General features: G+C 36.7%; 2 protein-coding genes and 1 long non-coding RNA gene across 7 annotated transcripts; 2 read left to right on the top strand and 1 right to left on the bottom strand.

Annotated features, from left to right (window-relative positions):
• The first annotated feature begins 1,597 nt into the window (after window positions 1–1,597).
• Window positions 1,598–8,463, top strand: LOC141642603 (polyadenylation and cleavage factor homolog 4-like). Of its 2 annotated transcripts, XR_012543355.1 has the most exons (8): window positions 1,633–2,110; window positions 2,621–2,722; window positions 2,917–3,180; window positions 4,466–5,236; window positions 5,561–6,346; window positions 6,659–7,210; window positions 7,839–7,930; window positions 8,223–8,463. XR_012543355.1 is itself a non-coding variant. In XM_074451447.1 (7 exons), exons 1-6 carry the CDS (start codon window positions 1,835–1,837, stop codon window positions 7,187–7,189), a joined length of 2,730 nt encoding a protein of 909 aa, XP_074307548.1. In that variant the 5' UTR covers window positions 1,598–1,834; the 3' UTR covers window positions 7,190–7,210; window positions 7,839–8,463. The 2 variants fall into 2 exon arrangements, 1 of the variants encoding a protein (XP_074307548.1); XM_074451447.1 differs by having other exon boundaries at window positions 1,598–2,110; window positions 7,839–8,463.
• Window positions 8,464–9,416: 953 nt separating this feature from the next.
• On the top strand, window positions 9,417–10,384 carry LOC141629257 (uncharacterized). Its single transcript, XR_012537256.1, has 2 exons — window positions 9,417–9,880; window positions 9,977–10,384. It is a non-coding gene; the product is annotated as an uncharacterized LOC141629257 (long non-coding RNA).
• A 1,942-nt stretch (window positions 10,385–12,326) lies between these two features.
• Window positions 12,327–18,903, bottom strand: LOC141642602 (homeobox-leucine zipper protein MERISTEM L1-like). Of its 4 annotated transcripts, XM_074451443.1 has the most exons (13): window positions 18,617–18,898; window positions 17,093–17,382; window positions 16,859–16,976; window positions 16,245–16,433; window positions 15,473–15,913; window positions 15,193–15,294; window positions 14,888–15,088; window positions 14,279–14,453; window positions 13,793–14,064; window positions 13,600–13,695; window positions 13,101–13,505; window positions 12,815–12,825; window positions 12,574–12,783 (listed from the first exon to the last, which is right to left on the bottom strand). In XM_074451443.1, the coding sequence occupies exons 2-11, from the start codon at window positions 17,317–17,319 to the stop codon at window positions 13,134–13,136; spliced, it is 2,193 nt and encodes a 730-aa protein (XP_074307544.1). In that variant the 5' UTR covers window positions 17,320–17,382; window positions 18,617–18,898; the 3' UTR covers window positions 12,574–12,783; window positions 12,815–12,825; window positions 13,101–13,133. The 4 variants fall into 4 exon arrangements, with proteins under 4 accessions (XP_074307545.1, XP_074307547.1, XP_074307546.1 ...); XM_074451444.1 differs by having other exon boundaries at window positions 12,327–12,825; window positions 18,617–18,903; XM_074451446.1 differs by lacking the exon at window positions 18,617–18,898 and adding an exon at window positions 17,794–17,890 and having other exon boundaries at window positions 12,327–12,825.
• Between the last annotated feature and the right edge of the window lie 2,465 nt (window positions 18,904–21,368).

Raw genomic sequence — 21,368 nt, 5'->3', positions numbered from 1 at the left:
AAATAGGTAAACGAATGATCAGGATAGAGGAAGTAGTTAAGTTATTAAATTGTAATATACTACGAGTATCATATAACTAGACATGACAAAAGCAACCCGACTCGAAAATGATGGCCCGAGACCCGAAATTGACCGAACTACAACACTTTAATGTGACCCGAAACCGAATTGATCCGACTCGACCCAACTCGAATATAACCCGAGTTTTGTTGACCCATAACTGACCCTACTCGAAATGATCTGACTCGAAACTACCCAACTCGAAGTGACCTAACAAACCATAACTCTAATTGATACTACAATAAGACTTGAAATAACTAATTTGAATTTACACTTAATACTATTTACATCAAAATAAAGAATCAATCATTAAAAGTAATCTAAAAATAGGTAATAATCCAAAATATACATTTTTCTCCCATAATCATTGACCCGAAAATAATCTGACCCTAAATAAGTTGACCTGCTTGACCCGAAAATGACCCAAAAGTGACCTAAAGCCTGAAATGATCCGAGCCTACTTGAACTAATATGATAATGTGACTAACCTGAACTGATGTGACTCGACTGACGAGTTTGCCAAGTCTACATATCTCATACTTGGGTCAGAAAAAATTCGGGTCACTTTCGGGTCTTGAGTCAGCCTTTTCAGGTCGAGTCATTCGAGTCAGACCTATTTTGCTAGGTCCACCTTCTACCACCGAAAGAACCTCCCCAAGACCTCTGGTGCCCTTAGTACAAAACAAGTTGTGTAAAATAATTTTTTGCCACCTCTTCAATATCTTCCTTCCGTTTCTTCAAACGCCCCTCATCATCTGATTATATGACTTTTTTGTTTTCTTAGGCTCACTTTGCAGTGGAAAAATGTAGTGTTTTTATCTCCTTCCCGTAGCCATAAGACTCTTGATCTTTGTTACCAAAACATTAATGTTAGCCTTTTTATTCTGTTTCCTAATTAGAGTATAACTTTAGTTCTCATTTTTTTTTCCTTACCAAAAGTATGATGTTACTTTTTAAATTAGGTCCTATTTTTTAAACTTAATTTCAACTTATTTTTAGTTCAGTTCAGCTTTATTCAGTTCATTTTAGTCTAGTTTAGTTCATCTCTTCTTTTCACAAATTAACTCTTATTTCATTTCAGTTCCATTAAGTTAAGTTAAGTTCAAATAGTTTCAGTTTAAAAGAATAAGACTTAAAAATAGATGTTTTAAAATGCAACTCTATTAAAATGTGGCAAGACGACTAACAATTACTCCCTCTCATCCAGACCAAAGGTTACAGTTGCTTTATCACACTTGTCGAGGCACGTTTTGTAACGTGCATATCTTTAATTATACATTATTAAAAATTATAAAAATTTGATATTCTTATAGCATTCATGACGATAAATCAAACAAGATCTCACATGACTATATTTTGTCTTATAGATTAAGAATAATATCAAAGATTCCCTACGACCATGAATAGTGCCAAAAAGCAACCGTAACCTTTGGTCTGGATGGGAGGAAGTAGGTTTTTTAACTGATAGTCAATAAATTATACTGGTCTTTTTTATTTTTCCAACATTATTTTAAAAACTTAAAATCAAGAGTAAATTATGAGCTCCCACAATAAAAATGAAAAAAAAAAAACAATTCCAATTCCCCCAGTTTTGCACGCTTACGATATTATCATTCCCTCACCATATACAGACCAATGTTCATAATAAAATGGCGGGCTAAGAAATCAATCATCTGGAGATGAAAAATCCCCCCAAAAACCCTAACCGCCAAACCTCCAAATTAGGGATTTTCTCAACTTCCTAAATCCCCTCATCTTAATCACTACCCAATTCATGCCGACCGACGTCGTTTCGAAATCGGCACTTCCATCGCCGATTCTCGATCGATTTCGTATGCTATTGAAGGAGAGAGAAAACGAACTTAGGTATTCCGGCAACGATTTCGATGAACCTCCGACAACCGACGAGTTCGTTCGAATTTACGAGGATGTTTTGTCGGAACTCACCATTAATTCCAAACCTATTATTACAGATCTCACCATCATTGCTGGTGATTTTAGGGAGCATGCTGAGGGTATTGCTCACTCTATCTGTGCTCGGATTTTAGAGGTAATCAATTTTGACTGATTGGTTGATTTCCCCCAATTTGATTTTAGGGTTTCGATTTTTGTTTAGTGTTTTGTGTAGTTGAATGTTGTAGTTTATTTGTCTGAAGTGTTAATGTTGTGATTTTGATGAAGTTGTAAAGTTGCAATCCAATGTACTACTGCACAGCACTGAAAATTCTTATGCTTTTAGCGAACTAGGATTTTTAGTTAGGGTCCGAAATATTCAGGGGTGTGAACTAAGGTAAACTTGGATAAATATCGAAATTTTAACCCATAGCTTCATTTTTTTTAATAATCCGAAGAGGTGACCGCTCCTGCCAGCCACTTAACTGCCCGCTTCATAAAATATTTTGTCTTTCTTTTAGTACTTCTGATTTTACAGCAATCTACTAAATTTATCGTCGTAAGTAGCTCTGGTGTCTGTAACTTTATTTTTAGATACTCAGCAGAGGTTTGTGAAAATTTATCAGATTTCCGTGGTGTTAATAGCTAGTTGTGCACATGTATGCAGGCTCCAGTAGAGCAAAAGTTGCCGTCATTGTATTTGTTGGATAGCATTGTCAAGAATATTGGACGGGATTATATTAGGCACTTTGCATCTGATTTGCCTGAGGTGAGTTTATCTTTGTTATCGACTTATTTGATTGCTATGTCGATACTTAGGTGACTAAGATGCAAAGTGTTGTTAGTTGTGGATAATTCTTAGACTTAAGAAGAGTATCCACTTTGATTGTAGGACAACTGTAGCTGAGTTTTTCTTTGTTTCTGTGTTTTACTTACTTTGTTGCCCCCATTTTCGTGCTTTAGGTATTCTGTGAGGTATATAGACAAGTTCCTCCCAATATGCATTCTTCGATGCGTCACTTGTTTGGCACCTGGTCAACTGTTTTCCCGTCGCCAGTGCTTCAACAGATTGAGGATGAATTGCAGCTATCTCCCCACTTGAATCAACAATCTTCCAGCTTAGCTAGTTTTAGGGCTTCTGAATCCCCTCGTCCCTCTCATGGCATACATGTGAACCCAGAATATTTGAAAGCACGGCGTCAATTTGATAATGTCACAGTCAAAAATGTAAGTGGAATTTTTTTGGTTCTGTTTTTGCATATCCATTCATGATGTTAGCTTGTCTTGCCCTATATCGTGATTCTTCACTGTGTTAGTCGCTTTGTTGAAAGAAGCACTACTCGAGCACGCACAAGGGTAAGATAGAGTGAGGTGATGGTGTTAGAACACTTTAGGCACACCATTTACATTAGGTGCAACTAACAAGGCAATCCTGGAAAATTACAAGTTTGTTGCAAAAATAGTGTGCCTTTGTCTATTGCTTCGCGCTCACTGCCTCACGGTTTAAGTTAGAAATATGATGAAGCTGATAACATTTTTTTATATTAGTATAGAAATGAGTTGCTAACAAGTTACCTAAGAGTTGCATTAGCTATGTAAGAAAAAGAACTCTCAACCAGTTAGCGTTAACAAAGAGCATGATCACGCCTTTATCTTATAGCATTTTGGTTCTGGATTAATAAAGCAAAATGATTTGAATAACTATTGGTCGCTTCTTTATATTGTGAAATATGAGTCATTCGATGTAATTTTCATTATGGCTCATCCGCAAACAATCAATCAACACTAAAGACATGGGTAAGCCTTAGTACAATTGATCCCTTGAGGAACTGGGTAATTTTCTTGTAGGACCTCAGTGTTTTGACTTTTGACTGAATTGTATAAGACTTCACGTGCCCAATGACTTTTAAATATCAAGCAAAAACATGGTACCTAGTTGGTGCCTTTATGCTTTAGCTGTAGCTGTATTGTTGATGAGTATCGTGGCTTCTTGATATGAAATGTAAATTTATGAGCAGCACTATCATAAGCTCTCTGCATGATTGGAGAACATGACTAATGTGGTGGGTTGAATTTATGTGATTCTTATTGACCAAGTTGTGCAAGAAACTTAGAATATCCTTAAGGCCTTTGTTTGGATACTAATGTAGGAGGGAAAGGGAGGGAAGGGAAAGGGAAGGAAAAGAAGGGGAGGGAGATTGGAGGTGGCAATTTTCCCTCATAATCTTTCCTTTGTTGAAGGGGAAATAATTGGCTTTGAGGAGGGAAATGGAGGGATCTAATTTCCCTCCCCTCCAAATCCCCCCAATCCAAACACGCCCCCTACAAGTTGAAGTTTCCTGTCATGAATGTTCCATAATTTTAATCAGCGAAGGTATTCATTAGTAATAGAAAAAAGGAAATGAAAATTGTGCAACCGTGAAAAAAACATTGCTCAACAGAGGCATGTTTATAACTTTATACCTTGTGAGCATTGGGCCAATTGTGTTCATTACTATTTTTTCTATTTCAGAACATCCCGCTTGGGAGAGGAGTGCCTAGTTTTAAGACACCGAGTCACAAGGATTCGATCGGATTTGAAGATGATGATTATGATCAAGGAGAAAGTTTTGATAATCAAAGATTCTACTCAACTGGAGTTGGAGGCCGCATGCCGTTTCCACCATCTGCAGCTAAGCTATTGCCATCTGCCAGTGGTTCTGGTAGGCCATTGTCGCCTTCTGTTGACAACTTTTCAGTCTCCAATTCACCAGGCAGGATGTTTGAAAGGGAGTCTCCTTCTCATTATGGGCGTAGGGTGAGAGGAAGAGATGAGGAGATAGTGGACTGGCAGAAAAGGCATCGCTCTGGTGATTTCAATTATGGCCGTGAAAATATTGCTGCCTTCGGTTTAAGTAATGGGTTTGACCATGATAGACCAAGGGCTTTGATTGATGCTTATGGCCAAGATGATGGGCAAAGGTCTTTGATAAAGAAACCAGTAACGTTCGATCGCCAAATTGTGAATGGTGCAATTAATAAAATTGCTGAAAACTCATGGCAGAGTACAGAGGAGGAAGAATTCGATTGGGAAGATATGAGCCCTACTTTGGCGGATAGCAAGACTAGTAACTTCATCCAGTCTTCTATTCCATTAACCCGGGATTTCAGTCAAACTCCGGTAAATTCTGTTCCTTCCAGACCCCTTGATCATAGTTCAAGAAGAAATTGGGGAAATTCTGCGCAGATGCCGAGGACAGAGGACTCTCAAAAAGCTTTTGAAGATGCGAATCAGATGCGAGATGTATAGTCTTCAAACCCATTGATTACCTTGTTTTGTCACTATCCATGCATTACGATTAGTTTGCATCTCATTCCCGTAGTCTCCTTGATTGACTCTTGTTGTCTACTTAAAAAAAAATTTAATCTAAATCTTTCCTCCCAACTTTTGTTAGCCTTCATCTATACTAGTTTTTCTGTGAGATAGTTTAGATCGCTGCTTCTTTTTTTCTCTTTAAAAATGCATTCTTCCCCTTAGACTTCCCTTTGTTTGTGTTATTTGGCTTGGATATGGTACCACTTCTGATCCTTCATCAACATTTTAATGTTTTATTCTATTGATGTACAGGGAACTTTGAATTTGCCTGGCACGCTTGCTGCAACTTTACAAAAACTTCCAGTTGCTGGAAGAGAACATGCCTCTCAACTAAACGTAAATGGAGCACCTCAAGATGTACACCATTTTAAGCAAGATCATTTTCACGTTTCAATGAGGGCTCCTTCACCTCTAGGGCCACCAATATCAACTGAAGTACGGCCTCCGACCAATTCGCATAGCTTGATGCCTTTTCCGCCTCTCTACCCATCGCAGAAACAGCCAAGGCCTTCATTTGAGTGTATGAATTCTAGTTTTACCATTTTGAATCAAGGCCCCCAACAATTTGAAAATGATGATAGCAGAACTTCGTTTTCAATGAATCCAGCACAACGGCTTCAGCCTGGAGTTCTTCCTGGTCATTACCAACCTCGCTTGCCCGTCTCCTTGCCGCAATCATTGCATCCATCTCAGGAGGCCCGGTCCAATGTTGTATCTACTGTAGCACCAGCATTACTGCGACCTATTAATCTCGGATATCCGCATCAAGGCCAAATGGCTTCTTCTAGTAATATTCGGAACAATCCTATACATGCGTTCCATTCTTCTGCTTTCCAGAATGCCGCTAATAGCTCAATGCAATTCCGAGGAGCCGGGCCACTAACCGTTTCAGGCCCTCGTCCGTACTCTAACATTCTGCCTCTTCCCCAGAATTCTGGTCCTGTTCCTAACCAGCCAGCACCTGTTAATATATCTGGTTTATTAGATTCTCTTGTCGCTAAAGGACTCTTCCCATTAGTGAAACAACCCTCTGAACAGGTAACTTTGTAGTGATGCTTTTCCATGCTTGTTTTTTTTTTTTTTTTTTTTTTTTTCTCTCTTTAATCGTCATCAAGTTTGTTAGTTTATGTTTCCTCCATTTCTTTGATATCCTATAGTTTTTCTTTTTCTTCCGCTTCTTTAATGTCTCTCAAGTCACAGTGGCGAATTGACTCTTTTTCGCCACTTCTTTGGCATTGGGTATTGTTTACCTTAAATCGTAAAAACATGATTGATTGTGGAAGAAGTCAATGAAATGGAGCGAGTATCTGCTGTTTACTTATTTGTTGAATTTAATTTGTCTATTCTCAGGATTCTATTGGAGTAGAGTTTGATCCAGACCGCCTAAAAGTGCGCCATGAGTCAGCCATACGGGCTCTGTATGAGGATCTTCCCAGGCAATGTACAACATGTGGCCTAAGATTCAAGACACAAGATGAACACAGTAAACACATGGATTGGCATGTCACTAAGAATAGGATATCGAAGAATCGTAAGCACAACCCTTCTCGTAAGTGGTTTGTCAGTGCTAGTATGTGGCTCAGTGGCACAGAAGCATTGGGTGTTGATGCAACTCCTGGGTTTTTGCCTACTGAGACTGCTGTTGAGATCAAGGATGATGAAGAGATGGCTGTGCCGGCAGATGAAGATCAAACTACCTGTGCTTTATGTGGGGAATCTTTCGAAGATTTTTATAGTGATGAGACTGAAGAATGGATGTATAGAGGAGCTGTATACTTGAACACACCTTATAGTGGAACAGCTTTAGGCATGGACAGATCACAGTTAGGTCCTATAGTACATGCTAAATGTAGGTCTGAGTCTACTACTGCTCCTTCCTGACATTTTGGCCCTGCGAAACAGGTGAACACACAATTTAATGTAAATGTTTATTGACATCACTTTAAAAGATCAGCATGTTGTGATGTTATTGGCATTACTGTTGATGTACTGGCATTACTGTTATTCTAAAGAAGATACATCTAGTTCTTTTTCCCCTCTCAATGTTAGGATTTATCAAATTTGTTTAGCAAGAGTATGATGTTACCATTTCCAGTTGGGCCATTGATGAGCTATTATTCAGTTTCGTTATTTGATGGAATAAAGGGAAATGCCTCACTAAACTGTGTTTTTTTTTTCATGGTTAACTAGCAGAGTGCCAATTCTGTCATTTGAGACACTGGAGTAATGTTTTTATAAAGATGCATCTAGATGTGAAATAAAACGTTGAGTTGGGAGTAGCATAATAATTTTAATATTTCTTTCACAACGAGCCACTTAGTGGTTTCCTTGACGTGGATGGTAGGATTGTTCTCTGTGTAATGAGGCGGTCTACTGATGCGGGTCCATAGGGATGTTCAATGTTATGACGATTCTATATCTTATATTGTCAAATTCTGGTTGCTGCATTGACATTTCTTTCTATATTATGCTGTTTGTGTTATTTACAAAATTCACTGAGTTTTAACATTCTCCTCTGCATTATATTCAGGGACAGCAAAGAAGGTAGAGAAATGCAGCAAATGAGGAGTACATTATCGGCCTAGATACCCATCTTTCTTGTAACATTAGTTTTGAGTTCTGGTTAGTAGCAATATCTTACATTTTCCCCCCTTTTCCCTTTTTAATAGTTTCCCTAAGGAGATGTTCAATCGGAGACTTCATCACAGGATCATGTACATACAGTCAAGGATATCAGATTTGCAACCCATAGCCTGCGGATAGACATGAATCTAAATAGTTTGGATTCTTTTTGTATCCCTTGTTTTTCTTTCGTTTTTTTTCCCTTCTTTTTGACTATGAATCGCTCTGCAAATCTAATGTTGGAAATTGAAGATTAGCAAGACTTGCTGCATATTTCTTACATGTACTGCAGGAAATGGTAGCATCGATAAATCGTGGAAGCAGATCAGATCAGAATATAATCTGAGATCACTTTGCAACAAGTTTTGAGAATGTTGAAGGAAACAAATGCTGTATTATCTAGAGATGCAGATACCAAAGTTCATATTTATTTGTAAAATGTAGCTTGACCTATTTTCATCTTCCATAGAATTTGTACCTTGTTGACTTGTATATTGGTTAATGTTAATGACACTCTCAGGGTTATTGTTTGCATTTGTTAATTTCAGTGTATTGGTCGATTATTGTTTTTATTGCATCGCAGATAGTGTGTATTTATGAGAGTTTATTAGCAATAATTAAGGACAAGATTGAAGATTAAGGGGCCGTTTGGTTCAACATGTCGGAATGGAATGGAATGGAGTTTGATAGTATGGTGGTATGAGGTTCTAAATCTATACTTGTCTAATCTTGTTTGTTTCATCATAAATTATAGGAGGGAATGGAGTTTGAATCCAAGGGAGGAGGGTGGGTATGAGATTCGGTTGGAGCGGAGTTAGAATCCATTGGGTATTTAACTCTATTTCAAATCACCCCAATCAAACAATGAAATGGATCAAATCAATTCCATTCCAATATATCCAACCAAACACGAATAGCAATGATTTCAGGACTGGCACAACACGACAGATGCTTATTCAAAGCAAACCTAAAGCAAAATGAATGTAATTACATATTAGACAACACTACAATCTCCATGTAAATTGAATGGTAAATTGAGATTCAGCTAATTAATGGATTTAATTAACACATCCTGGAGAACAACAGTATTTTTTTTTTGTCAAGTGAAAAAAATTGCTAGCTTAGGCTATAGACATAGTTATAATCATAAATCTAATAAAACTAACGGCAGTTAAAGTCTCAAGAAAATCGCCTTTTCGGCCACCAAACCATCTCATCCGGAAGTCGGAAGACCGTGAGAGTCAAAAGGAAAGAGAGGAGAAGCAAGTGAGGTTCTCTCACTCTCTAAATGGAGTGACTCCGTTCCTCGAGACCCCTGTTGTATAGGACATGCATAGAGGCTTTGTACTTCTGTCGGGTTCTCCCTATCTTCAAGTAGGCTTAGCTCTTCTGCACATCTTTTGCGAGAGTCCTTATTCAAATTGCCTTTTGCTCTTCATTCGCATAAAAGTGAATGCGGCACCAAAAATTGATGAAGCTAGGTTTAAATTTATCTAGAGACGAAACATTAACTTACCTACTCGGCCTATAGCCTGGAGTGCCTCACTGCCTGTAGTCCTGTACTTAACTCCGTTTTTGGGCTATTAGAACATTGGGCCTATACTAGGCCCGGCTACCATTAGGTTAGCCAAATTAGGTTTAGGGTTTCATTAATTTGGGAGGTATTATAAATACCTCACCATATCGATGTAACTGATCAACACAATCAATAATACAATTACCTTATTATCGTCTCCTCTCTATAAATCTTAACATGGTATCAGAGCCTCTTTTCTGAGGACTCTAAAAATTCCGCTTCCCCTGCCGGTGGGTCGTTTAACCTACTACACCCACCGGCGGGATCTTCTTCCGTATTTACAAATTACTAAAAAAAAATACAAGCTTTTCTGCAGTGTTTCATTTGTTCCTACGTTTTTTTAAAAATCATCAAGTTCTTCAAATTCGTTCAAGGTGGTCCTAAATTGATTTCTTTGGAGTTCAAAAAACTTAGCGTTCTCCAAATTTTGAAATTGACGGATAATTTTTCGTTTTATTGATATTTGCCAGGTTCGATTAGGGTTCCTGCAAATTAACTCATACTTTCGACAAGTCCGAAAAGCTTAACGTTCTTGTTTGAAGAAAATTTTCTAACGAGTCATATACTCGTTTATCTTGCCAACCAACCTTGTGGAGATGAAGAATTAAAGAAATTGAAAAAGACGAAGATTGAAGATTTCATTTTTTTTATGTTCTCTTTTTTTTCTTTGTATTTCTCCAATCGTAAAGTTCGTACTACGTACTGCCTTTACGATTGCGGGAGGGTATTAGAACATTGGGCCTATACTAGGCCCGGCTATCATTAGGTTAGCCAAATTAGGTTTAGGGTTTCATTAATTTGGGAGGTATTATAAATACCTCACCATATCGATGTAACTGATCAACACAATCAATAATACAATTACCTTATTATCGTCTCCTCTCTATAAATCTTAACATGGGCACCAACAAAGCCAAGTAAACCTAGCTAAAAAGATGCATATTCCAATCAAATCAATCAAATTCGTCAGACCATAAATTAAGATATAATATTGACTCTCCAAATATCCTAACTCTTCTCTTCTAAATATTTTCAGACACATATCTCGTTTAAAACTGGTATATTAGTATCTGACTTTTCCTTAACGTATAACGAGACATTTAAAATCAATGAGGCGAAAATAGATGTTAACATTGAGCCAGACTAGCAAAAAGTTTATCCTATTTATCCAAATAAAGCGCTTTTTAATCCTTTCTAATCTCTAAAACGTAATATGTATACCGTAAAAAAACCCAACTATTTCAAGAATGATGTCATCAAAACCTAGTGATCTAGGTGCAAGTGTACACCGTACTTGTGTACCTCATTTCAATATGTCATCAAACATTGACAAACCTAAATGAAAGAAGAATACAAGCAATCTATGTGGTTATCTACAACCAGTTGTATATTAAAATCGTATAACCAATATATATCTAACCAAGTTTATGTGTAGTTTTTTTTAAGCTTACTTAAAATTTATTTTTTATGCTTAAATGTATGAGTTCAGAAACCTTATAATATTGCTCAGACTCTTTAAAAAAAACTCGAATTTTAATCCATCAGTTGTAGTACTAGTTATATACTCCCTCCATTCAACTCCACTTTACATGTATTCTATTTCCGTCCATTCAACTCCACTTTACAGGTTTCCTTATTTGGCTAAAAAAATGACAATTCTATCCTTATTGAAAATCTTTATTTACAAAAAATGCCACCCATACTCCACACTAATCCACCATAAAACCCCACCTTTATGTTTTTTTAATATTTTTAACCTCTTCTTTCTCTTTCCCTATGTACTTTTAATATTTTTTTTAATCCGCTCTTTAATATCCGTGTAAAAACCAAAGTTGCAAAGTGGAGTTGAATGGAGAGAGTAGTGTATTAACTGGCGTGTTTAAGCCACATGCATGAAATATGCGGAGTACGTATGTCATTAAAGGAGAGTTCAGTTGGTAGGCAGTCAAATTAAATGAGGTACTGAAACTGAACAAATTATAAAGTTCTGTACACCTCTGTCTCCTGCTTCTTACGCATTGACTTCATTGCTGTACCCTGTAGTTGTACTGCTCTCTCCTCTTTATTTACTTCTACTCGTTTTACATACTTACGTTGTTTGCTTAAATGTCTTTATTTTTTACAGTAATATTTATAGTAAACGGTTTTATCAAAACCTTATTACAAATCTGTCTGTTAAGGTGTTTTTGGATTAATTTCTTTTAGGGTTGGGTTATCTGTATGTAAACAGTGGCAAAACTAGCATTTATTACCGGACCCAATATTCGGTGTGAAGGGGATAACACATTTTAACTGAAAGTTTCAATCTTTTCTATTAGTAACCAAAAAGTACACAAATTCTTATTTCAGACAAATTATTTTCGTTTTTCCAAATAGATTGGTTTTTGTAGCCACTTTACGGTCAAATGTAACCACAATGGTTTAGTTAGTATTACAAGTAAGTTGTTTTCCAAAAGTTGTTACATTTGGCTACATTTGGTATAAAATGGTCTCAAAATCTCATCTTTTTAAAAAAGATAAAAATGACCTAGATGAGGGAAGACCAAATGCTCAAAGTAACAACCATCCTTATTAACCCCTCGTTATACCCTATATAACGGCAAGTCTTTGCATTATCATATTAGCTATACGAGAAACATTCTTTTATATACGTTGTTCCCATTGTTTATTTACCCTTTTTATTCTTTACGAGGAGTATTTTAATCAAAGGTAAAGAAATAATGGAGACGGAGTTCATAGCTCGCTGATGTAGAATTCTCCACACAATTTCTTTGAGCTAGAATTTCATATACTTGTAACAAATACAACAAGAGAGCTTAATTTCCAAGACAATTCCTAGAACTTAAACATTCACAAGAAAAGAATTCATCACTACAAGTCTACAACACATGAACAAATTCCTACATGAATAATCTCCAAACAAAACACTAGAAAACATACAATTGATTCATAAGCACACACACACACACTAAGTATAGTGTTGAGTTGAACTTGTGGCTAAAATTTGACATAATTAATGACTTAGGTTGCAACAAAAACACTCTTTGAAAGCTTATGAAGACGATCATTCTCCAACTTCATATACCTCTCTTCTTTTAACTGCTCACTATAATATTCAGGTGTAGTCAATACCCGAACCTATTACCCTTGCAATTGTAGCGATTCATTCATATAGTCGCCATTAATATGATTCCTTTGAAAATTTCGCTATTGCAAGGATCGCAAAGGTGCGTTCTTGACTTCCTCCATCTATCCATACTACTATAAATTCCTTCATTCTCTCTACTGCCTGCGTTATTTCGCTTCATCTACCATCAATCTGCCAATTCAAACAAAAATAAAGCCAATTCAAAAAGTCAATAACTCATCAATAAGTAATTCATAAGTTATACTGTGTAAAATTGAAAGCTACAACTACTAAAATTGATGATTTTCGATATTAAATGATTTTGCTTGAAATAAATGTTACGATAATAACTTAGCATAAGCTATGATAAGGTTGTTGGACTCCGTAGGATAGTCTTACATATATACGACCATTTATTATGTTGTTTTAATTTGGAACGAAAGTGACTATAAGGTGAACTTACTTACCCGTCAGCATCAAAAGAGTGAGCATGTGATGAATCAAGCGTTGTTGCAAGCAACAGCGCCTTTAATCCTTTCCACGGTGCACTTAATTAAGCTGTTAACAGTAGCCACAGAGCCTAGTGACAGTTTAGCAGTTGGAACCGAATCCACTAGGATTTGGAAGGCTACTGTTAACAATGACCCTCCTGAACCAGCAACTTCAATTCCCGGGCCACCATGCCCGGCAACAGGCCCATCGGGAAGTATAGCAAAGCCTGATGGTAAGAGCGCGACATAGTCTGGATCACCTCCGTTTAATACCACATTCATCGCAACTACGTCTACTGGTGCGTATATCACATATGAGCCTGTTGTATCCGTGCAACTCTCTTGGAGTATTAGCATGTTGCTCTGGCTTGAATTAGCACTCTGCAAAACACCCAAAAATAAAGTAGGGATTTTATTATTGCATATTAAAGCTCCAATTAAGGATTGAATTAAATTAATGTGTTTTTGTACTTACGTTCACTCGTAGTAGCGATACACTGTTTCCTTGATCTCGACCATTAGCAATGTGAGCCATTTCTTGGACTAGACCGCCATTTGAGAGAATGTCCCACTACAATATTCACCAAATTGGAAACAAAATAAAGCCTTGACGACATGAGCATCATTTGAAAGCATTAATAGGTAGTGAAGTTAAAGAGAGAGTGTACTTCGCTTCTGGAATTTTCATCACGGAGGAAATCAAAGACTTGCTTGGGAGGAACTGGCATCCAAAACGAAGTAGCTGCACTAAGGACAATGCCAGGGGGACGACCGGGGTCATCCATGCTTTTTCGGGTCATGACCCGAACATCATCAGCACCGCTTCCTGACAATGTGGTCCATGTGTGGGCTGTTGAGGCTCCAACTCCCGCACAAAAGCTCATCACCATCCTTTCTGCTAGTTTCAACATGCTCTTTCTCCCTTCTCTATTTGTTATTACTAATGTGTACCAGATCAATAAACCAAAACAAGTTAATTTAATATTACAGCAACATTATTCCAGGGTCTCACCGACTCCCACAAATTCTAGGATATCGGATCCTGAAAGTAAAGAGAGAGGTTGTTTCCAGATGACACAGTTTTTGTGAAATTGCGAGTATTGCTAAATAATTAATATTAGAAAATGAGTGGGTTGAGATAATAATTATATTACCACCAGCCTCTCCAGCAGGAATGTTGGTAGCCATAACACTTGCTAGTCTTTCACATTGTCTATCTAATGCCGATACCCATCGTTTTGCTCCAAAGGCCAGTCCTGAATTTACGAGTCCCCTGTATAAGTTATGGACCTCGCGATCATCCACTTCTACATGCTCTACCCATGTTACCTTCAGTATTAAAACAAATCATTTCAAATTCAAGTTAGTGAGTTAATGCAAAGTAGGCATTAGGCCAGGCAAAATGGCTCACAAAAATGGATGCGCTGATGTTTCATTTCCGTATTCAATACAATCATTAGGGGGTTAACACTGAGTACAACCAATCCATTCTACCTCGTCATTTGCAGGATTGTTTAACACACTCGGGTGATGGATAGTTTTTGTCTTAGATTAAATCATTGTCTAACAATTGCCAGTAGATCAACAACAATAATGAGGGGAGTATGTATGAAGAAATTTTATTATTTGATTTATGTATGTTACTTAAACTTGGTTGCATCAGCTTCGATGTTACATTGTTATTACGACTACCAATCCATACGTATGAGTGTATGACATGCAGGTAACGTGAAGAATTGAAGTGACATAGGATTTGATAGTACCTTAGAGTAACCACTAGGCATTTCTTGAATTAAGCATCCAGATGGCCGTCGACGACACCTTGGGCTTGGACTAGGGTGCAAACCATCCAACGATACATCCACGATTGCCCAAATACCATCACCATGCTGCTTGCAGTACCTCACAAAGTAGTTCTCACGAGTTGGAACAAGTGGCGAAGGCACTTGAAACTCAGCTGTCATCTGTTATAAATGTCCAACTTTGTAAGCATTCTATGACAAAACAAAATGATGAAGATGAAGAGGAAACAATAAATTACGGAGTAGCTTTTAATTAACATCATTACCAATTGCAATGCTCCATTGTAATTCCCTGCAACTCCGGTTGATAAGACTTCTACTGTCATAGCTCTTGAAACTATTCCGGAGAACACACTTGACCATTGATTCTAATCATGCAAAAATGTTGAACCAAGCTTCTAGTATTAATCAACATTTTCTCAATTAATCCATAACAGTAAACTTATTCACAAATACTCGTCAAAGACAATTTTACATAAATGTTATTGTAAGACCGTTAGAAAAATAAAGGACGGTTTCACTATATGAAACAAGCAAAACTCTTACCACATCCATGAAGATGTCAACCAAGTTCATATGATTCATGATGACAACACAAGAATCTCTAGAAGCTTCCGACTTCAACCCTAGTGGTGTCGGCCCAATTCCTCGAGGGAAGCTCCTGAAATACTCCTCTTCATTAAGTACTTCAATAGAATTATCAGGGCTAGGGACCCACAAGGGGTCTCCGGACTGAGCCATCCTAATAAGCTCTTCCATGGCTGCAACTGCAAGCTCGATAATCAAAGGCTTGTCGGCCTCAGTGGGCGGTGCAATGGTTCGTAGGAGGTCTCCACCGGAGGCATACATAGGGTCCACCATACTCGATTGTGACCCGAAGACTCCATGGTCAAGGGATGACCGGGTAGTCAAGGTTGGTGAGAGGTGTGAGTATGTCCCTATTGGCTTCCCTACGTACTTTGCTGCTATGCCTGATATCCTATCAATCTGTCAATTTTCATCAAACAATTGTTGAATTAATCTGTAAATTGTAATAATATAAAGAAATTGCATGTTTAATTCAGGAAACCCTAAAAAACTTCGAAAACTGTAACTAAAACTTTCATTGTCTAAAGGACTAATAACGTCCTGCTAGCCCCGCCTAGCTCCACCACTGTTTGTAATGCTATTGCAACCGGCTTAAATTAGTCCCAAGTTAGTCGCTAAATCCAATTAGCGACCAATTTTTGGTCATTTATTTGCAACCAATTCAGTTGGTCCTAAAGCCCTTTTTTTTTGTAGTCACAGATATGCAATGATGAAGAAAATGTATGTATACCTCTTCCCTTAGTCGAGCATTCTCAATTCTTAGTTGTTGTTCATCAAAAGACATTTCACCAATGGCAGCAGGTCCTCCACAATTAGGGCATGTAGCATTGCTAAGGGCTTCTTTGAACCTGATGTTATCTGCTCGAAGCTTGTCATTTTCAGACCGAAGTTGTTGGTTCTCACTTCGCTCATGGTGTGCCTATCATGAAACGAGATACTTGGTTGTTAGTATCTTGCTTAACTGGTAAAGTCATTGATTAGAGGAGAACTAGTTTTATGACCCGTTTATTTTACACCATAAATATACGCTTTAAATACTAGGAACGGATGATTTCATTAATCAAGTCTTGTGAAGAAAATCAGAAATTAAGATATATTAGCTTCATTTGATTATATAGTAGCTACATTATCCCACCTAATGAAAATTAATCATTTATTATTGTTTATGTGGATAGTAGCTACATTATCCCACATAGATGTTCAAATTAGGTTTTACATACATTATGTTAGAAACGTTAAATGTAATAATGCCTTATAATTAAGGGATAAAGTGAACAACCGCAGTGCCAAAACTCGATAATAATAAACACATTAGAAAAATGTATTTTCGTATATGTAAAGTACCTTCATTTGAGTACGTTTGTTTTGAAACCAAAACTTGATTTGAAGAGGCTCCAAGGTTAATCTACGACTTAATTCCTTCCTTTGCTTATCATCCGGATGAGGGCACTCTTTGAAGAAACTTTTGCACATTAAAAATACCAATTAAACCATAAAAATAAATAAATTAATTGCAATTAAAATAAAAATACTTATTTTAAGCAAAAACATAGTACTAAAAATAAATAAAAATATTACTTCTCCAACTCTTGAATTTGATGTTGAGTGTGGCGATGATATCTCTTCTTCTTATTAGGCCTTTGGGTCGGATCTTGATCATCACCCGAAATACCTTCCAAATTCTCGGTCACAGATCGACTACTCTCGAATTCATCATCTCTCATTTTCCCCAATTCAATGTCCTTATTAAGGCCACCCATGTCTAGTAACGAATGGTGCGTCTCAAACATATTAGACTGAAACATTTTGATTTATATTTCTTCAATAATTCTTGCTCTTTCCTATTCTTCCTCCTTTTGTTGTTACATCTATGTACCACCAAAATAAAATAAAATTGATGTTATAAAATATTCAAGATCTCATATGGATGAACAAAAAAATGGGACCAAATGTTACCATGTATAGTAAGAAATAGTTTATAAAGTTACAAAGATGACATATAAAGAAAACCCTCAATAGAGATGTTTGGTTTACAAAATTTAGCTATCAAGTATGAGTTTGAAATCGACTAAACATACACCAAACATTACGAATTATAATTACCTAGAATTATAAAAATGTCGATTTAATCAACTAATCAACTATGAACTACTAAAATAAACTCAAAATTTGCACATAAGATTTGTTACAATTACCTGAAAACGTTAATTAAAAAAATATGAAGAGAAATTCAATGAAGAAATAGAGAAAAGAGAGTGTAAGTAGTTGAATAGTAGTACCATAAATGAAAACCCTAGAATTATCTCTTAAAAAACAATTACTTGTCCTTTTATGCATTTTTGGGTTTCTCTTTCTTATGTAAATATTGTAGGACTACTGCATTGACTCTTTCTTCTCTTTTTCCAATGTAAGAGAACTCAATTTTGACTTTTGTCTTAGTTAATAAGTGAAAATAAATAACGTTCAACTATTTATCTTTTTTTTTTTTTTTTTTTTGAAGAAAGGAGCAATAGATAAATAAACAAAGAAAAGTTACGAGTTCAACTATTTATCTATGTACCGAAAATGTCTTAGTCCAGATTCTAAACCCTGTCTCCTCTATTATAATGCGACTAAATGTGTAATTCGATAGACCAAATAAAACTATTTATTTACGTTACATTCTAGATAAAATAATTAATTTAAAAATATAATAAAAATAATCTAAGAGTTGTCAGTGTGAATACTTTAAAAAGTGCCCTTTGACATACCGCTATATCTAAGCCACATTTTTGTATATTTGTTTTTCTTCGACATAGATTATAACGTTTAACGAAAATCACGCTATTTTCAGCTGTTATTTCTAGATAAATTAACGTAACGGCAGAATAGTTTTAGAAAATATCACACAAAATCAGTAAGTTGAATAATACACAGAAATGGAAAATGGGATAAAAGAAATAAATAAGGTAGAAAATTATGACCTAGAGAAAATGAGTTAATCCGATATCGTTAGAGGTACGAGTCTATAGAACAGATATGATATCGTATGGTCGTTTAAGCGACATTTTTACATAAACCGAACAATATGTAAACTAAAAAAGATTAAAAAAAATTACTTACAAGACATATATAAGAGAAACCGTATTATGCAAAAGGTGGATCTGATGAGAACTTGTTGTAGAGATTATTTTTGTAAAATAATGAAGAAATTTGTGTAAGGAAAGAAGAAAGGGCAAATTCTTAAATTCCTGGTTGTTTGAAAGAGGGGAAAGCAATAGTTAGAGGAAGAAGAAGGGTGGGAAGCAAAGGAGTAAATGCAAAGAGCGTATAGTTTTAGAGAGAGGATACAACAAGTGAAGGGCTTGCAATATGCATTTATGGTGGTGGGGTGTGTGTGAGGGTAAGCTGGTTTTATTGCTCAAGAACTATGAGATATAAGTTTGTATCATGTGTAAGATCGTTGTACGTATAATGTATTAATGTATAACGATTTTGTTATATAACAAAAATATGGTGCGTACTTATTATTAAGTTTTTGTACGCGTAACAAAAATAGTCTTATTTGAGGTGTGGTAAGTAATTAAATGGGTGCAAGATAGATAAATTGAGACAAAAATATTTTTTTTCTTTTTAGATTTTTTTCCAATGAAAATTTATATAACTTTTGTAACTAAAATGGTTGATTTCCTCTCCATGCATAATTGTTATGGTGTATGTATAAACAATACTCCCTCCGTACCACACCAAAGGTAACATAGAGAAAAATGGAGTATTTAAGAAAAAGGTGAAAAAAGTAAGGTAAAGAGGGAAAGAATAGGTGGGGTATGTAATTGTGGGATTAATTTGTGGGTTGGTAGGTGGGGTATGTAATGACATTTTGTGTAAATATCAAATGGTATAGGAATAACTTGGTAATGTTGTGGGCCAAATAAGGAATGTTACCTTTGGTGTGGTACATCCGTTTATAGTAAGTGTTACCTTTAGTCTGGTACGGAGGAAGTACAAGTTAATTATACAAATTTCTATTGGTTTAAATGTTTCATTCTTCACTAAGAGTTTTATTGTTTCGATCTAATAAGATGTTTATGGGTCGTCATATTCAATAAATTTTGCCCATTCGGCCTGCGAAATAAGCGGGTACAAATAAGGCTTTTTATGAAATTTACAAAGACTCGGGCCTCCTAACCCGTTATTGTAACACCCTCATATATTCAAAAGTCTTAATCAGACCTTCCCAGATAACTGAATATGTTACCATCACGGCCAACCGCAACAATATTACCGAATAAAATACTCAGATAATAATTTTTTCTGAATTACGTAGAAACAAGAAAAAATTATAACATGATCAAATGAAATTATAAACTGGCCGCGAAAGTCTATCTCATAATATAAATACATAAACTAGTGAAGCCCATTTAGAGTGTAGCCCGCTATTAAATAATGATCGTCTCGCATACGCCCAAACCCGTTCAAAGCATCTATATCCAAGTCATTCATCACATACAACCTGTATACAAACACTACTCTCCAATATGATCGATAAGAATACTACTTAATTTCGATATGACTGGTAACTATCATATGGATTATCATAGGACAACAATTTCAAAAGGATTTACACACACTGATAATCATGACAGAGGCTCATTGCACTCCGTATTCAGTGCATCCAGGTGGTGACAAGCTTTATAAGGATCTTAAGCAGACGTTTTGGTGGCCTGGGATGAAAAGGGAGACAGTTGAGTTTGTGGCTCGATGTTTGACTTGACAGAGAGTCAAAGGGGAGCAGCAAAGACCGCAAGGTAAGATTCAGTCTCTTGAGGTACCTGAGTGGAAATGAGAATCTATCTCCATGGATTTCATTGTGGGATTACCTAGGACTCAGCAAGGTAATAACATGATTTGAGTGATCGTTGATCGTTTGACCAAGTCAGCTCATTGTATTCCCATGAAAGATACGTGGAGTAAGGTGCAATTGGCAAATGGCTACAAGAAGAATGTAGTGAGGTTACATGGGGTGCCAAAGGACATTGTGTCAGATTAGGATGCAAGATTCATTTCTCGGTTTTGGCAAGAGTTGCAGCAGTTAATGAGCACTACTTTGAAGATGAGTACTGCATTTAATCCTGCGACAGATGGGCAGACGGAGAGAACTATCAAGACTTTAGAGGACATGTTAAGGGATTGTGAGATGGAGTTTGGTGGTAGTTGGGAATATAGATTGGACCTAACTGAGTTTTCTTACAATAACAGCTACCATACGAGTATTGGGATGGCTCCATTTGAGGCGTTGTATGGGATGAGATGCAGGAGTCCGATTTTCTGGGATGACAGCGCAGAGGCAGTAGTTTTGGGATTACAGATCGTACAAGATATGGTTGAGCATGTGAAGTTGATTCGGCAAAAGATGAAGGCGGCCCAGGATCGACAAAAGAGTTACGCGGATTTGCATCGTCGGGACATTGAGTTTGAAGTTAGGGATAAGGTTCTTTTGAAGGTGTCACCTATGCGTGGGGTGATGCGATTTGGTAAGAAAGGGAAGCTAAGTCAAAAGTTCATTGACCCTTATGAGATTTTGGATCGTGTGGGAGAGGTTGCTTATCGGTTAGCTTTACCACCAACTTTGGATCGTGTACAAAATGTGTTTCACGTGTCTCAATTATGGAGGTATGTCAGTGACCCTTCTCATGTGCTCGAGGTTGAGAACATTGAGTTAGACGAATCCTTGTCTTATCTTGAAGTACCAAAAGAGATTCTAGATCGCAAGGTTCGCAAGACTTGAACGAGGAGACTGTTTTGCTAAAGGTTTTGTGGTCCAATAACAATGTTGAGGAAACAACTTGGGAGGCCGGGGAAGCTATGAAGGAGC

This window comes from Silene latifolia, chromosome 2 (genome assembly GCF_048544455.1).
Source record: "Silene latifolia isolate original U9 population chromosome 2, ASM4854445v1, whole genome shotgun sequence".
In the NCBI taxonomy this organism is placed as follows: domain Eukaryota; kingdom Viridiplantae; phylum Streptophyta; class Magnoliopsida; order Caryophyllales; family Caryophyllaceae; genus Silene; species Silene latifolia.
This window is presented reverse-complemented; position numbering and strand designations above follow the sequence as displayed.